At 43.3% G+C, this 14,093-nt stretch overlaps 1 protein-coding gene across 4 annotated transcripts; it reads left to right on the plus strand.

The window, feature by feature from the left end:
* The first annotated feature begins 629 nt into the window (after positions 1 to 629).
* brd2a (bromodomain containing 2a) lies at positions 630 to 9,067 on the plus strand. Of its 4 annotated transcripts, none has more exons than XM_023959926.2 (12): positions 630 to 1,668; positions 4,320 to 4,617; positions 4,764 to 4,901; positions 4,984 to 5,134; positions 5,215 to 5,414; positions 5,498 to 6,004; positions 6,108 to 6,236; positions 6,333 to 6,524; positions 6,636 to 6,889; positions 6,969 to 7,282; positions 7,369 to 7,497; positions 7,608 to 9,067. In XM_023959926.2, the coding sequence occupies exons 2-12, from the start codon at positions 4,357 to 4,359 to the stop codon at positions 7,733 to 7,735; spliced, it is 2,403 nt and encodes an 800-aa protein (XP_023815694.1). In that variant the 5' UTR covers positions 630 to 1,668; positions 4,320 to 4,356; the 3' UTR covers positions 7,736 to 9,067. The 4 variants fall into 4 exon arrangements, with proteins under 4 accessions (XP_023815694.1, XP_004074106.2, XP_020562831.1 ...); XM_004074058.5 differs by having other exon boundaries at positions 631 to 2,660; XM_020707172.3 differs by having other exon boundaries at positions 648 to 814.
* The last annotated feature ends 5,026 nt before the right edge of the window (positions 9,068 to 14,093 follow it).

A 14,093-nucleotide genomic window follows, 5' to 3' on the forward strand; every position in this document is an offset into this window, starting at 1 on the left:
CATTTACAAGTTCACTAAAAAAGGTACAAAATATGTTGACAAAATGTCATTCATATTTTCTTGTTTTCTTAAATCTGGATATTTTATAGTGATACAGTCTAAATTCTAATAAAACCGAAAAAAATAAACAGAAATGCAACTAAAAATTATGAGTGTGATTTAAAGTATGTTGATTTATTAAAAGTTCAAAACCATTTAGAAAAGAGGACACTTAACAAAATTAAGTTTGCAATGACAATGGCTCAGCAGTTATAAACAATTTAAGTTGTGTAGTTTTTAGTTTAATGATCTGTTAACCAAGTTTTCATTCCTAGTAGTTGTACAGTATTACTTTGAAGAATCAACAGAACAATTGTTTCTATTGGGACAAACTCTTAAAAAATATCTTCCTTAACAAAGCATTTCGGAATGGTTTCAGTAATTATGGAAGCACTGAAAGTCGTATTTTGGAATAACAGAACAATAAGATAAATTAGTTGGGCATTAAAAGGGGATCCTATAATCTAATCCATGTTATTTTCCATTCAGCCCTACATAAAGGAAGTCTGTCGTCTAGAATGCTGATCTAGGATCAGCTTCCTGCGTTTTCTGTTAGCAATGCGTCTTCATCGGGTGTGCGCTTGCGCACAGCTCGCTTTGGGAGAGGTCGAGCGCAAACGTCAGCAAAGGACGACGAACATCTCTACTCCTTTTTTTTCCTCTCTTTTTTTTTTAAATAAAAAAAGATTCGTCAGTGTAGAGGAATTATTGCGATCACAGCAGAATATCAGTCGAGGAAGTCTGGATAACTAACTAAATCAATAACGTAAAAAAGGTTTGTCACGTGTTCAAGTCTGACCAATCGGAAGAAGCCAACTCCAACGGAAAATATTGTCTTTGTTCGGATATTTTGCCAACTTTATTGTAATATTTGGGCCCATCTATTTACTTTTCAGGGATATTGTGGATATGGGTGTGCTTATTTTGTTAAGAAAGGATCACCTCTGGAAACGTTTATTGTGGTCTTTGTTCGCTGCCACGTGTTCAAGTTTTAAGAAGCCAGCCTGATTTCATCACACGTCTCCCCTCCCCCATCCACCGCAGGGAGCTGAGGAAGAAGGCGGACATGTTGGAGGAAACGTGTTTGTTAAAAAGTATCGAGGTGGAAGACAAGATGATTTTTGGAAGAAAGGTTTCGCGTTGTTTGGGGATTTTACACAGAGATACCTAAAACTAGTTTGAATGTTTTATGTTTACCTACAATCTTGCGACTTTAATTTTAGGTTTATTTAAATTCAGCTTTTGTTAACATGATCAACGTTCTACATTATTGGCTTTGTTTGATTACATATAGTCCTCCATGTTGTTTTTCTTTATTTCTCAGTGACATTGTGGGGAATATGTAACCTTGGTGTGGGGGATGGGCGTGTTGGTTAGGTAACTGTTTTGTTTAGTATGATTTTAGTGAAGCCCGTTTACATAGATTGATGTGAGCTTTTCTTTTAATTCACTACTAGTAATTTGGTCTAAAGTCTAAACGTAATCCGCCTGTATTTAATAGTTACTGTTTTGGGGGATGTCCTCTATTTCCCCTTTACTGTTTTAATATATATTATTAAGTGTATATTACTCACCTTCTTGTTTCAGTTTTGGGGATTTTTGTTCGAATGTAAAGAAAGAAAAGGCAAGGTTAGTGTGTATAAACTGCTGTGTCATTCAGTCGGTGTAGCTTAGCTAGCGACATGACCCTCCCAATCCACGTAGTCGTCTGCCTGATGTAACACTTCGTTTTGAAATTCAACAAGTTGTTCTTTTCCTTCACGTTTACGGATGGTCGTATCGGTCATCGGTTTTATTTTATTTTCTGAGGTTAGTCTGGCCTTTACGTGCCTTGTTTTTCTGATTTAAATATTTTATTGCTTTGTTCCGTTTCTGATGTTGGCAAATGTTCTTAGCATATTGTTATTTAAACGTTTTTTTGTTTTAAATCCACTGACTATTTGTATCTATCGTACAAATAAGTCATCGATGTTTAAGCGCCCAAGATGGCGACTGCACACGTTTTCTAAAAGACAGCGGATGTGCTGTAAGCGCAGTTGGTAAGGGGGAGGCTCTTGCCGGGGGGTACTTGTGACCGGCTAAACGAACCAATAGGATTCCCTGTTTGTCAGAGCCAAAGCCCGCGTTATTTCTATGGTGGCCAACCCAGGGATCGGCTTTTACTGAGTTGACGTAATGATGATAAAAATCTTTCGTGCTCCATGTGTTTGTCGGTTAATCATGTCACGGTTTTAACCAGTTGGCATCACAGACGACGTTTAAGTCAAGTTTACCTATCGTCTTCCTGAGCTAATTTCTAAGCTTGTAGGTCGTCCTGGAAGGTTTCTCTTCGAGCTTCCTCTGTCTAGTGGGCGTGGTGATTTTGATGGACTTTGTTTCTCGTCAAATAAAACCGAGGAAGGCGGGGACTTAAAGTGCCAGTCCAGCCAATGAAACAGGCTGATGGGCTATAAAAGAACGGGTGTTGTCGCACAGTCGCCATTTCAACGAAGTAGTGTTCTCTGTGTTGTCTTGGCGGGAGCGGAAAAAACTGGCGACCGGAGACGGATCCTGGTTTTGACTGACAAAACAGAATCCGGATTCATCCTGATGGATATGGCTGTCAACCCGCCTTTTGACAGGTACCTACCGGTAACATTGACTTACCTTTCCATCAGTCGGGAAATTACAATAAAATATCTGGTATTTCTAAATTTTTGTGAAGACCGACTTTTGTGACGCACGTATGCACCTGGGAGCAAACAGCGAACCATGGATGTACACCACCCAAATGTACCGGAGATTAAACCTTGGTTATAAAAATAAAATTGGGTGTTTTAAGTCTAACTCGAACCGAGAATGTTGATTTGTACACTGGCGCCATCTTTGGAGCCTCTGCCGTTCTCTCCCGCTGCTTAGAAGCTAACAGTGTTAGCATAGCCTTAAGCAAACACACCTCAAGTTGCCTTGTCATTATTTAGTGTTATTATTATTTAGGGTTTTTTATCACTGGTTTTTAAGAATTGACCCGTTTCATTGTTTTGGTGACTGGGGATCTCTCTGTTGGGTCTGTTGTTCGTACGGCAGAGCCCACATCAGCCGTTGCTTGTACCTGCCGGTTTGTTGTGGTAGCCATGTGGCAGTCAGTTCCCGTCATTATTTTTATTTATACAACTCGTTTCTGTAGTTAAAATATTATAGTGGCTGTTTGGTTTAACTTAAATTAATGTTAACAATGGTGAGTATGGTAAATAATAAACACCCCCCCCCCACCCCTAATAAATGTTTACACCCCGTTGCCTAGTTACGAGACTCATCCCTATTTTTTTACATTATCATTGGCCTATTCTTGTTTTTATAGTTAATGCATTTATTCTCTAAACATTTATACACCTGACATTTTATTTTCATATAGATTTGTTGATTTATGTAACAAAGTATGATTAAATAAAGTACACTAACTGTCAAATGAGTTTCTAAAAGTTGTATCATTTAAGTTGCTTTATACAGATTTTCTTTATTTTTTTGTTTTACAGTTGAAATGTAATTTTTGTTTTTTTTACTTTAACTATTTTTGGAAAATAAATGTCGTCCCTATATTTATTTACAAGTGTATGTTTATACTAAAAGCATCATTGCTTTCCTTCTGCAGCCTTTCATATATAACCATACATTGAAACTTTTTTAGATTAAAGAGAAGGTATTGTGACCCACTAGTAAAAAAAATACAATGTTTTCAGTATCTGATGACACACATTTAATATAAACATTTATCATGATAAGATGTCAATATTGGCCTGTTGGTATAAAATAAATATTTTGCCCGATAGCCCTTTAGATCAGATACCTAGATAAAATATTTAAAGAACCAGTAAAAAAGCACTTTAGCAATATTCCAGTCCCAGTTTTTCTGTACTAGTTCTGTAATGAAGTTAAGACCGCCCGCCCCGCACTCGTGGGCTTTTCTCTCCATACCTTAAGGCGTGTGGGCGGAGCATTAGTTGGTTTAACAAGAGCGGGGCGGAGTGTTGCTGCAGGGCTGCTGACGCTAAAAGACAGGAAGAACTGTCTTGCACGCTGTGAAGGGGATTTCTTGAGCAAAATGAAAGTGGGCGCATGCACAGTTCGAAATGTCATGCTTTTATTTTACATTTGTGTTTATATTGTAATTTCAGTCTTTATACTAAAAAATAGAAATGGTTTTCTTGAACTGGTGAAAATTGAAGGAAATGATTGGAGAAAACATCCTCGTGCCGTTCATGACTGTCAAGAGTTGTGAATTGGATGTTTCTTCTCCACAGCTCTCACACTGGGTATGAGATTGGACATACAGGAGTCATGATGGATCAGAGTGCAGCAGGAAAGCGCATTCGTAAACCCTCGCTGCTCTACGAGGATTTTGAAAGTCCTGGGATGCCCGCCATCAGTCAGATGGCCCCCTCAGGACCCCCACAGCCTCCAGTGAGGGACCCTAGCAGGCATGGAAGGATGACCAACCAGCTTCAGTTTCTACAGAAAGTGGTGCTTAAGTCTTTGTGGAGGCACCACTTTGCCTGGCCTTTTCATGAACCTGTAGACGCCGCCAAGCTCAACCTACCTGTAAGTGAATGTCAGGAATATAAACAGCTTTGTTTTTCTTGTCGGTCCTGTCAGATATTGGTTTGGTTTATATAATCTGAACTTGAGTATTAAAGTTCAGTTTGTGCATAAATGTCTTTAGCTAAACCTGTCTGCTTTCTCTTCAGGACTATCACAAAATTATCAAAACTCCCATGGACATGGGCACCATAAGGAAAAGATTAGAAAACAACTACTACCGCAGTGCCAGTGAGTGCATGCAGGACTTTAACGCCATGTTTACCAACTGTTATATTTATAACAAGGTACGTGAGGCTTCATGAGTATCTACACCTCTGGTAACATTATTAGTTACCGATCATTATTTTAACAAATGTCTTCCTGCAGCCAACAGATGACATTGTCCTGATGGCTCAGTCTCTGGAAAAGGCATTTTTGCAGAAAGTGGCTCAGATGCCTCAGGAGGAGATAGAACTGCCCCCACCTGTTCCACGGAGCAAGCAATCTAAAAGTCTTAAAAAGGGAAGGAACAATTCAAGTAAGCATAGCAGCGACAGAACTTTACATAACATTTAGTAGAGATTCGTTTTATTGAAGTTATGTTTTTTTTTACCACAGTCTCAGGAGGAGTGACAACAGCCCATCAGGTCCCAGCCGTGTCCCAGTCGGTGTACTCTCCTCCCACTCCAGAAACACCAGACTCCATCCTTTCCACACCCCCACAGACAATTCTGACCAAGTGCAGCAGCATCACCCTTCAACCGGAGCAGACTATCCCTGCCATCACAGGCCCACCTCCTACACAGCCTACAGCTAAGGTACACTGTCATTGCTCTTAAGTGTCTTCAGATATAATACTTTGGAATTTGACTAACACGACTCCTGTTTACCTCAATGACAGAAGAAGGGCGTGAAGCGGAAAGCAGACACCACAACCCCAACCACTATGGCAATGCCAATTATGAGCACTCTGGGGGTCACTGGCATCGGCCTGGGGATGGTTGGGGGTCATGACTCCCCGCTCACCCTCACCTCCCTGGGAATGGACCACAGCTCCAGTCTTGGAATGAATCAGGCCATCAGCATTAGCCAGGGGATGGGGATGGGCATGGGCGGCGGAACAATGATGCTCGGCGCCAAAGCAACATCTGGGAGTCGGAGAGGAGTGAGCGGACGGCCCATCAAACCTCCAAAAAAAGACCTGCCCGATTCGATTCTGCCCACTCCTGTGCGGCGCAGCAAGCTGAGTCCGCAGCTGCGCTACTGCAGCGGCGTTCTGAAGGAGCTGCTGTCCAAGAAGCACGCTGCGTACGCCTGGCCGTTTTACAAGCCCGTGGATGCCGTGTCACTTGGTCTTCACGACTACCACGAAATCATAAAGTTTCCCATGGACCTCAGTACCATCAAGGTACTGACCACATGCAGTGGCAGTACTGCAAAGAGCTTAGACAGCACTAATGCAATGAGACGGTTAGTCACTGTCTGAACGGGATCTGCTTTTGTTTTGTCAGAGGAAAATGGACGGCAGAGAGTACAGAGAAGCCCAGCAGTTCTCTGCAGATGTGAGGCTGATGTTTTCAAACTGTTACAAATACAACCCCCCCGATCATGATGTTGTGGCCATGGCCAGAAAACTCCAGGTACAGTCCTCGCTGTTATTATATAGTTGTTATTAAGACCACATCTGGGTTTTTGTTTTGTGTTATTGAACTGACATTTTCTTTTCTTTCTCAAAGGACGTGTTTGAATTCTGCTTTGCTAAAATGCCAGATGAGGCCCCAGCACCACCGAGCTCCACGTCTTCTTCCTCCTCGTCTTCCTCGTCCTCTGAGAGTGAGCTCAGCAGTGACGGTGAGGAGAGTGAGAGCAGCCCGAGCTCTGACTCTGAAGAGGAGAGGGCAAACCGACTGGCAGAGCTGCAGGAACAGGTTTGTACTCTGGTTTTTCTTGCAAACACATCCTCTGTGAAAAATGCTCCTAAGGCTTTTGATGTGTAGATGCTGTGTGCTAATGTCTTTTGTCTTTCTGGGTTTCTCCAGCTGAAAGCCGTTCATGAGCAGCTTACTGCTCTCTCTCAGGGTCCCATTGTTAAACCCAAGAAAAAGAAAGAGAAAAAAGACAAGAAAAAGAAGAAAAGAGTGGAAAAGGAAAGACATCGGAGAATAGAAGACGATCTGACTCCCATCAGACCACCCAAAGCCCCCAAAATGACAAAGACGTCAAAGACTAAGAGGATGGATTGTCCTGTCATACCGATGAAGAAGACTCAGAGCAAGAAAAACAGCAAAAGCAAGTAAGTACTGACCCCTGCTGGATGGAAAAGGAACTGCATGTCTGACGAATCTTACAATCATTTTGTATTTTTTTACCAGATCCAAAAAGGCAGCAATCACCTTCAATATGCCCCATCATGATCCTTTGGTGGGTCATTTCGACTCTGACGAAGAGGAAGACACGGCGCCCATGTCGTATGATGAGAAACGCCAGCTCAGCCTGGACATCAACAAGCTGCCTGGAGAGAAGCTGGGCCGTGTGGTTTACATCATTCAGTCGCGTGAGCCATCGCTGCGGGACACCAACCCGGAGGAGATCGAGATCGATTTTGAGACTCTGAAGCCGTCGACTCTGCGGGAGCTGGAGAGATACGTCATGACGTGTCTGAGGAAGAAACCCAGGAAGCCGTACGGTAAGAAGCTCTTCAACACCTGAGGTTCAGTGACCAGCCGTGGCTTTGCTGACCTATCTCCTCTTATGACTTGTGTGTTTTGGCAGTGAGTACAAAGAACAGTGCTGGAAAATCCCGGGAAGAGCTGGCTCTGGAAAAGCAGATGGAGCTGGAGAGGAGGCTGATGGATGTCAGCGGTCAGCTGAACTCTGGAAAGAAGCCTGCGAAAAACAAACGTAGGTTCATGAACGTGGAGATATGTGCAGATATGAGAAGCTCCACGGAAACATTTGATGGTCCCAAAACACAGTTTTCACAGATTTGTTTCAATTTTTCTTTGTTCCAGCTGATAAACCGGCTTCAGACGTTCACACCCAGCCGTCACGCCTAAGTGCTAGCAGCTCATCCTCAGACTCCTCATCATCGTCGTCTTCATCCTCATCCTCAGACACAAGCGAGTCAGACTCTGGCTGAGGGGGGGATGCCCCGGATTGTCACTAAAGGGTCATGTGACCTGAGGTATCCCTCCCCCCTGCAAGCAGCCTGAACTGTTGCACAACTTCTGAGGGCGGAGCTGCTGCAGATGTGGTCTGCAGAACCAGCTCAGCTAGTGATGTCAACCTGAGAAAGGACAGATGGGATGTCCCCTGCGCTCGCTCATGCCGTCCAGGACAGAGCAGAGGGTGGAGGCCAGAGGAGGACAACGATTGAACCAACATGGGTGGAGCGAGGGATGCTCCATCTCCTGCAGATAAAGATCGATGCATAAGTCGGAGGGATGTGGTGCTAATACCAGAATCTGTCATTTCTGGATGTTTTTTTCCCTTCTTACCATGCTCTCTGTCTTTATGCTGTAACAGAAAAGATGTACAGTGATATAATATGTATTTTTCTTTTATAAAGAAGTGTTTTACGGAGCTAATTTATTCCCTGCTATTTTGGGAACGATTGAACTTGCAGTTTGTGTGTTTAGTTTTTGTTCTCCAGTAAAGAGGAAACGTGTTGGGATGAACGCTGGAGTGTGGAGTCAGGCACCACAGGCCTGTCCCTGTGACGTTCCTCACAGTTTTGAAGCAGAAGCTCCTTCTGCACACAGAAGCACCTTGTTCCAGTAGATGACAGAATGCATGCAATACAGTAGAGCAGACAGACATGTCCTCTCACCTTATCTCTGTCCTTCATGTTGGTCTGGACTCAGACATTGTACAGAAATGTTTCATAGCTGCAGTTTCTGTGTTAAACTTTCTGTTTCCATGTCGGCTGTCTTTTTTTTTTTTTTTTTTTTTCACTCGATACACCTTTTCTGTAAACATTTTTTTAAGTCTGTGACCAATCTGCTAATAAATTGTGAGGACGTGTCCTGTTCACTCACCTGTGCTCTGAGAATCATCTTGCTTTCCTTTGATTTCTTCTGAGGTTTTGTTAGGACTTTTTGTTTCCATGGTTTTCTGTTCCAGCATGAAGCCATCTTAGTTTTTGTTTTAAAACTTTGTGTAAAAAGATTTTGAGGCCTTGAGATCTGTGGCAGCTGATTGTTTGCTCTATAGTGACTGCAGCGCTGAACTGTTCCGTCTCCACTAAATCTTGTTAGTGGAAACGTGAAAGTCTTGAGCTTTGACTTTCAGTCAAATAGCCTCATGCAGACGATATGCACTGTTCATGTGATACTACTGAACTGGTTATATTAGGTGTTTTTATTTTAAACAACTGTGCTTGACTTTGTCTCTGCGAATTAATTTATTTAGGATGTTAAAGAAGACATTTCTTTTTGGATTTGAAGTAATAAAAACTTCACAGAAAAACCAAGATTGAGCATGCGTAAATACTCTTAAGAATATTTTACATTTTTTCCCCCATCACTTTAATTTTAAAATTTTGATTTTCTTTTTAAACCTTCCACAGTTTGTCACTTCTCTGTCCCGCTGTACTTATAATCTGAAGATATGTACACTAAGGGGATGTAGAAAAAACAAAAAAAAGTTGCATCTTTTGATGAGTGGTAAGCTGAAAACCAAATGTCATCAGAATCAGAATCACTTTATTTGCCAAGTACAGCGCATGTACAGGGAATTTGACTTCGGTTACTTGTGCTCTCGTGCAAACTAGCAAGGTAGAAGGATAAATAATAAAGGGATAAATAATATAAAAGAAGGTAAGTGTAAGGTAGCTGTATGAATAAATAAACATAACTGAATAAGGAAATAGATTGAAATAACAAGACAAAAAGATAAAAAATAAAAAATGAAAAATGCAGCAGCAGTAATTCCAGTTGGACAGTTTATGTGATTGTACAGTGTCCTTGAGTAGTCTGGAGTCAGGTGTTCATAAGAGTGACAGCTCGGGGGAAGAAGCTGTCTTTGTGGCGAGTGGTTTTGGTTCGCAGTGTCCTAAAGCGTCGCCCTGACGGGAGGAGGCTAAAAAGGCAGTGTCCAGGATGGGAGGGGTCTTTTACGATCCTGCCAGCCCGCTTCCTGGCACGGGATCGGTACAGGTCCTGAATGGGGAGAAGGCTGGTACCAATAATCCTCTCAGCAGATCTGATGATTCTCTGAAGTCTGTTTCTGTCGTGTCTGGTAGCTGAACCAAACCAGACCGTGATGGATGTGGTCAGGACAGACTGGATTATTGCAGTGTAGAAAATGGTCAGCAGCCCCTGAGGCAGGTTGAACTTCTTGAGTTGTCGCAGGAAGTACAACCTCTGCTGAGCCTTTTTCCGGAGTGAGTCAATGTGAGCGGTCCACTTAAGGTCCCGTGAGATGGTGGACCCCAGGAACCTGTGTGAGTCTGTTGAAGGGACAGTGCTGTTGAGAATTGTGAGTGGGGGGGGAGTGGAGGGGTTCCTCCTGAAGTCCACTGTCATCTCCACTGTTTTGAGTGGGTTCAGCTCCAGGTGGTTCTGGCTGCTCCAGAGGACTAGCCGCTCCACTTCTCCTCTATATGCAGTCTCATCACCGTCCCGGATGAGCCCAATGACTGTGGTGTCGTCTGCAAACTTAAAGAGTTTCACAGAGGGGGCTCCTGATCTGCAGTCATTGGTGTAGAGGGAGAAGAGCAGAGGGGAGAGAACACACCCCTGGGGGGCGCCAGTGTTCAGGATCCGGGTGCTGGATGTGAAGCGACCCAGTTTTACCTGCTGCCTCCTGTCGGTGAGGAAACTGATGATCCACTGACAGGTGGGGAGAGGCACGGCGAGCTGGGACAACTTCTGGTGGAGGAGCTCTGGGACGATGGTATTAAATGCAGAGCTATAGTCCACGAATAGGACCCGTGCGTAGGTGTCTGCAGAGTCCAGGTGGTGCAGGATGTAGTGGAGAGCCATGTTGACTGCGTCGTCCCCTGACCTGTTTGCTCTGTAGGCAAACTGCAGGGGGTCTAGCAGAGGCTCTGTGATGACCTTCAGGTGGTTCAGCACCAGTCGTTCGAAGGATTTCATGACTACCGAGGTCAGGGCGACTGGTCTGTAGTCATTTAGTCCTGTGACTGGGGACTTCTTGGGGACTGGAATGATGGTGGAGAGTTTGAGGCATGCAGGTACCACACACATCTCCAGGGAGCTGTTGAAGATCCTGGTGAAGATGGGAGCTAGCTGGTCAGCACAGACTTTCAGGCAGGAGGGAGAGACTCCATCGGGTCCTGGAGCCTTCCTGATCTTCTGCTTCTGGAACTGTTGACGCACATCTCGTTCACAGATCGTCAGTGCGGATGAGGGGGCAGGTGTGGGGGAGGTTGGGATTGCGGGTAGATCCTGTGTGATGGAGATGGTGGCTGAGGGGGAAGGTGATGTTCTTTCAAACCTTGAGTAGAAGTCGTTAAGCTCCTCAGCCAGGTGGTAACTGTCTGAGGGGCGGGGGGATGGTCTCCGGTAGTTGGTGATGGTCTGCAGGCCTTTCCAAACTGCAGAGGAGTCGTTGGCAGAAAACTGGTCCGTCAGCTTTGCAGTGAAGGACCTCTTTGCAGCCTTGATCTCCTTTGTTAGCTTGTTTCTAGCCTGTTTATACCGGTCCCGATCTCCACTCCTGTAGGCCTCTTCTTTGTCCTGACGTAGTTGCCTCAGTTTAGCAGTGAACCATGGTTTGTTGTTGTTGAATGTGCAGAAGGTTTTAGTCTCCACACACATGTCCTCACAGAAACTGATGTAGGATGTGACAGTGTCAGTGAGTTCATCCAGGTCTGAGGCAGCAGCCTCGAAGACGCTCCAATCAGTGCAGTCAAAGCAGGCTTGCAGTTGCAACTTTGACTCATCTGACCATCTCTTCCCAGTCTTCACTATGGGCTTAGCTGATTTCAGCTTTTGCCTATAGGTTGGGATAAGATAGACTAGGCAGTGGTCGGAGAGTCCCAGGGCAGCGCGGGAAACAGAGTGATATGCGTCCGTTATTGTTGTGTAGCAGTGGTCCAAAATGTTCAAGCCTCTGGTGGGGCAAGTCACGTGCTGTTTGTATTTGGGTATTTCAGCCTTGAGGTTTGCTCTGTTGAAATCCCCGAGTGTAATCACCAGAGAGTCGGGGTGGTTTCTTTCAACCTCTGTGATCTGGTCAGCGAGTTGCTGTAACGCCTCCGTTACGCACGCCTGTGGTGGAATGTAAACACCGACCAGCACGAACGAGGAAAACTCCCGCGGAGAATAGAATGGTCTACAGTTTATGAAAAAAGACTCCAATTGCGGGCTGCATGTCTTCTTTAGCACAGTGACATCTGTGCACCAACCTTCGTTTATATAGAAGCACGTTCCGCCTCCCTTTGATTTCCCCGACAGCGCGGTGTTGCGGTCCGCGCGGTGCAGCTGGAAGCCCGGCAGGTGAAGTGCGCTGTCCGGGATCTGTTCACTGAGCCAGGTTTCAGTAAAGCACAGGGCGGAGGAGCAGCGAAAATCCGAGTTTTTGTTTAGGAGAAGCAGCAGTTCATCCACTTTGTTGGCCAGAGAGCGGACGTTTCCTAGGTGTATGGCTGGTAGAGCGGTGCGTAAGCCACGCTGCCTCCGCTTGACTAGCGCGCCTGCCCGCTTACCGCGTTGACGCCGTTTCCTAATTCCACACAGGGCTGCTGCGCCTCCGATCAGGATCTCCAAAAAACTATCCGTATGAGTGAAAACAGGATTAAAAAGTCCGGCACTGGACTCCCGGATGTGCAAAAGCTCTTCTCTGCTGAATGTAACCGTATTGAATTGAACCACATTGACCTTTATGAAATGTAAAAAACTGCATATGGTTTGTTTATGATCATATTGAATTTTAAATGTTCAATAAAGAAATGACACAAGCCCACATCAAAAATGAAAAATCTAAATAAAATTAGGATTACCTAATGAGTGGACAACTTTAAAATGATCTGGTCACAGAGTTGCTTATATTTAAAATTTCGTGTTTACTTCTACAAAGACGAACAAATGCACAAACACAGTCAGGCCTTTACTGAATTATTCATTGATTTATATAGACATACAAATATTTTACTAAGTGTTAAACAGGAATTCTATGTACGGTACATTTTATTTTATCAACTTTTTTATCACACGATTCGGAGGCAAACCTAACTTGCGCCCTCTTGTGGTCTGATAGGAGAACACAGAGTTTTGTTTTCCTCGCTGATTGAAAGGCCGTCACTTTACATGCATATGCAGTCTTTGCCCTCTTGTGATCAAATTCTAATCTATAATGCTGAATCAATTCTTTGAGGAGGTTTCAGTACATTGCTTGCGTTCATGCTCCTAATTAATTGACAAATAAACCAAAAATTATTCCCCGATTAAAGATTTACACTGTTATCTTGCTTACAGTTTTTCTTAGTCGCTTTAGTACAATTCTCAGATCAGAATGAAATTCCCAAAACTATTTGTTCAATCTTCACATCATGATGTCACTTTTGTACATCATGTAAGCAGTTTCTCACTTCTTTGAACAAGTTGCAATTGCTTTGGTACATCAATGCAAATGATTATGTACAATTCTCCGCTCTTTTCTACATTATCAATTGTTTATGACATGTTGATAACAATGTATTATATAGTTCACTGTGCAATAGTCTTACTCCTCAAAACACCTAGTCACTAGTTCATCGTATAAGTCATTAACTGCAAAATGGTTGACCAAGTTGTCAAAATGTGACAAACATATTTCGCTGCATTGCAAGAGAGGATATTTGCTGTGATGTGGATGAGAATTTGTGGCCTAACATACAGGAAGGACAAGAGGTGTAGGAAGACCTCACCAATTCCTACTGCACTGCCTGTACTGTTGTACAGAATATTGTCCTATCTTTATTTTTTCCGTTTGTGTTACTGTTTGCAGTGGTTTTTTTCTATGTTGGTATGACATGGTCTGTCAAAAAATTACAATAGGAACAATAAAAGTGTAAATGTGAATCTTGTCCAGTCTCTTGCAATCAAACAAAAAAGGTGTAACTTACATTTTACAATAATTGTCATCAAAACTTTAGCCATAGTTTACATCAGAACCTCCCTCTAAAGTACACAGTTATATTGACATGACTAAGTAATTTGACTGTCTTGTTCGTAGACAATGACACAAGGACTTGACATTCTGATGGCACTGACATGTTCAATGACATAAAGACTTAGTTTTGAGAGATGAACTAAAGATTTTGAGCAAGTTACAGGCTTTTGCAAGAAATCCATAGTGTTTTGCTGTTTGTACAAATTGTGTTGAGAAATGCACACACGTATTTGCAAACTTCAATTCTGATCTGAGAATTGTACTAAAGCGACTGAGAAAAACTGTAAATCCTGGTCCAACCCCATCAGGCTCGGAATTTTGCCCTCTAGCGGAGAATTTCAATACTACAAAATCAACTAAAACAAATCGTATATAGCTTC

This window comes from Oryzias latipes, chromosome 11, assembly GCF_053564925.1.
Source record: "Oryzias latipes strain Hd-rR chromosome 11, Olatipes_Hd-rR_3.1".
Classification (NCBI taxonomy): domain Eukaryota; kingdom Metazoa; phylum Chordata; class Actinopteri; order Beloniformes; family Adrianichthyidae; genus Oryzias; species Oryzias latipes.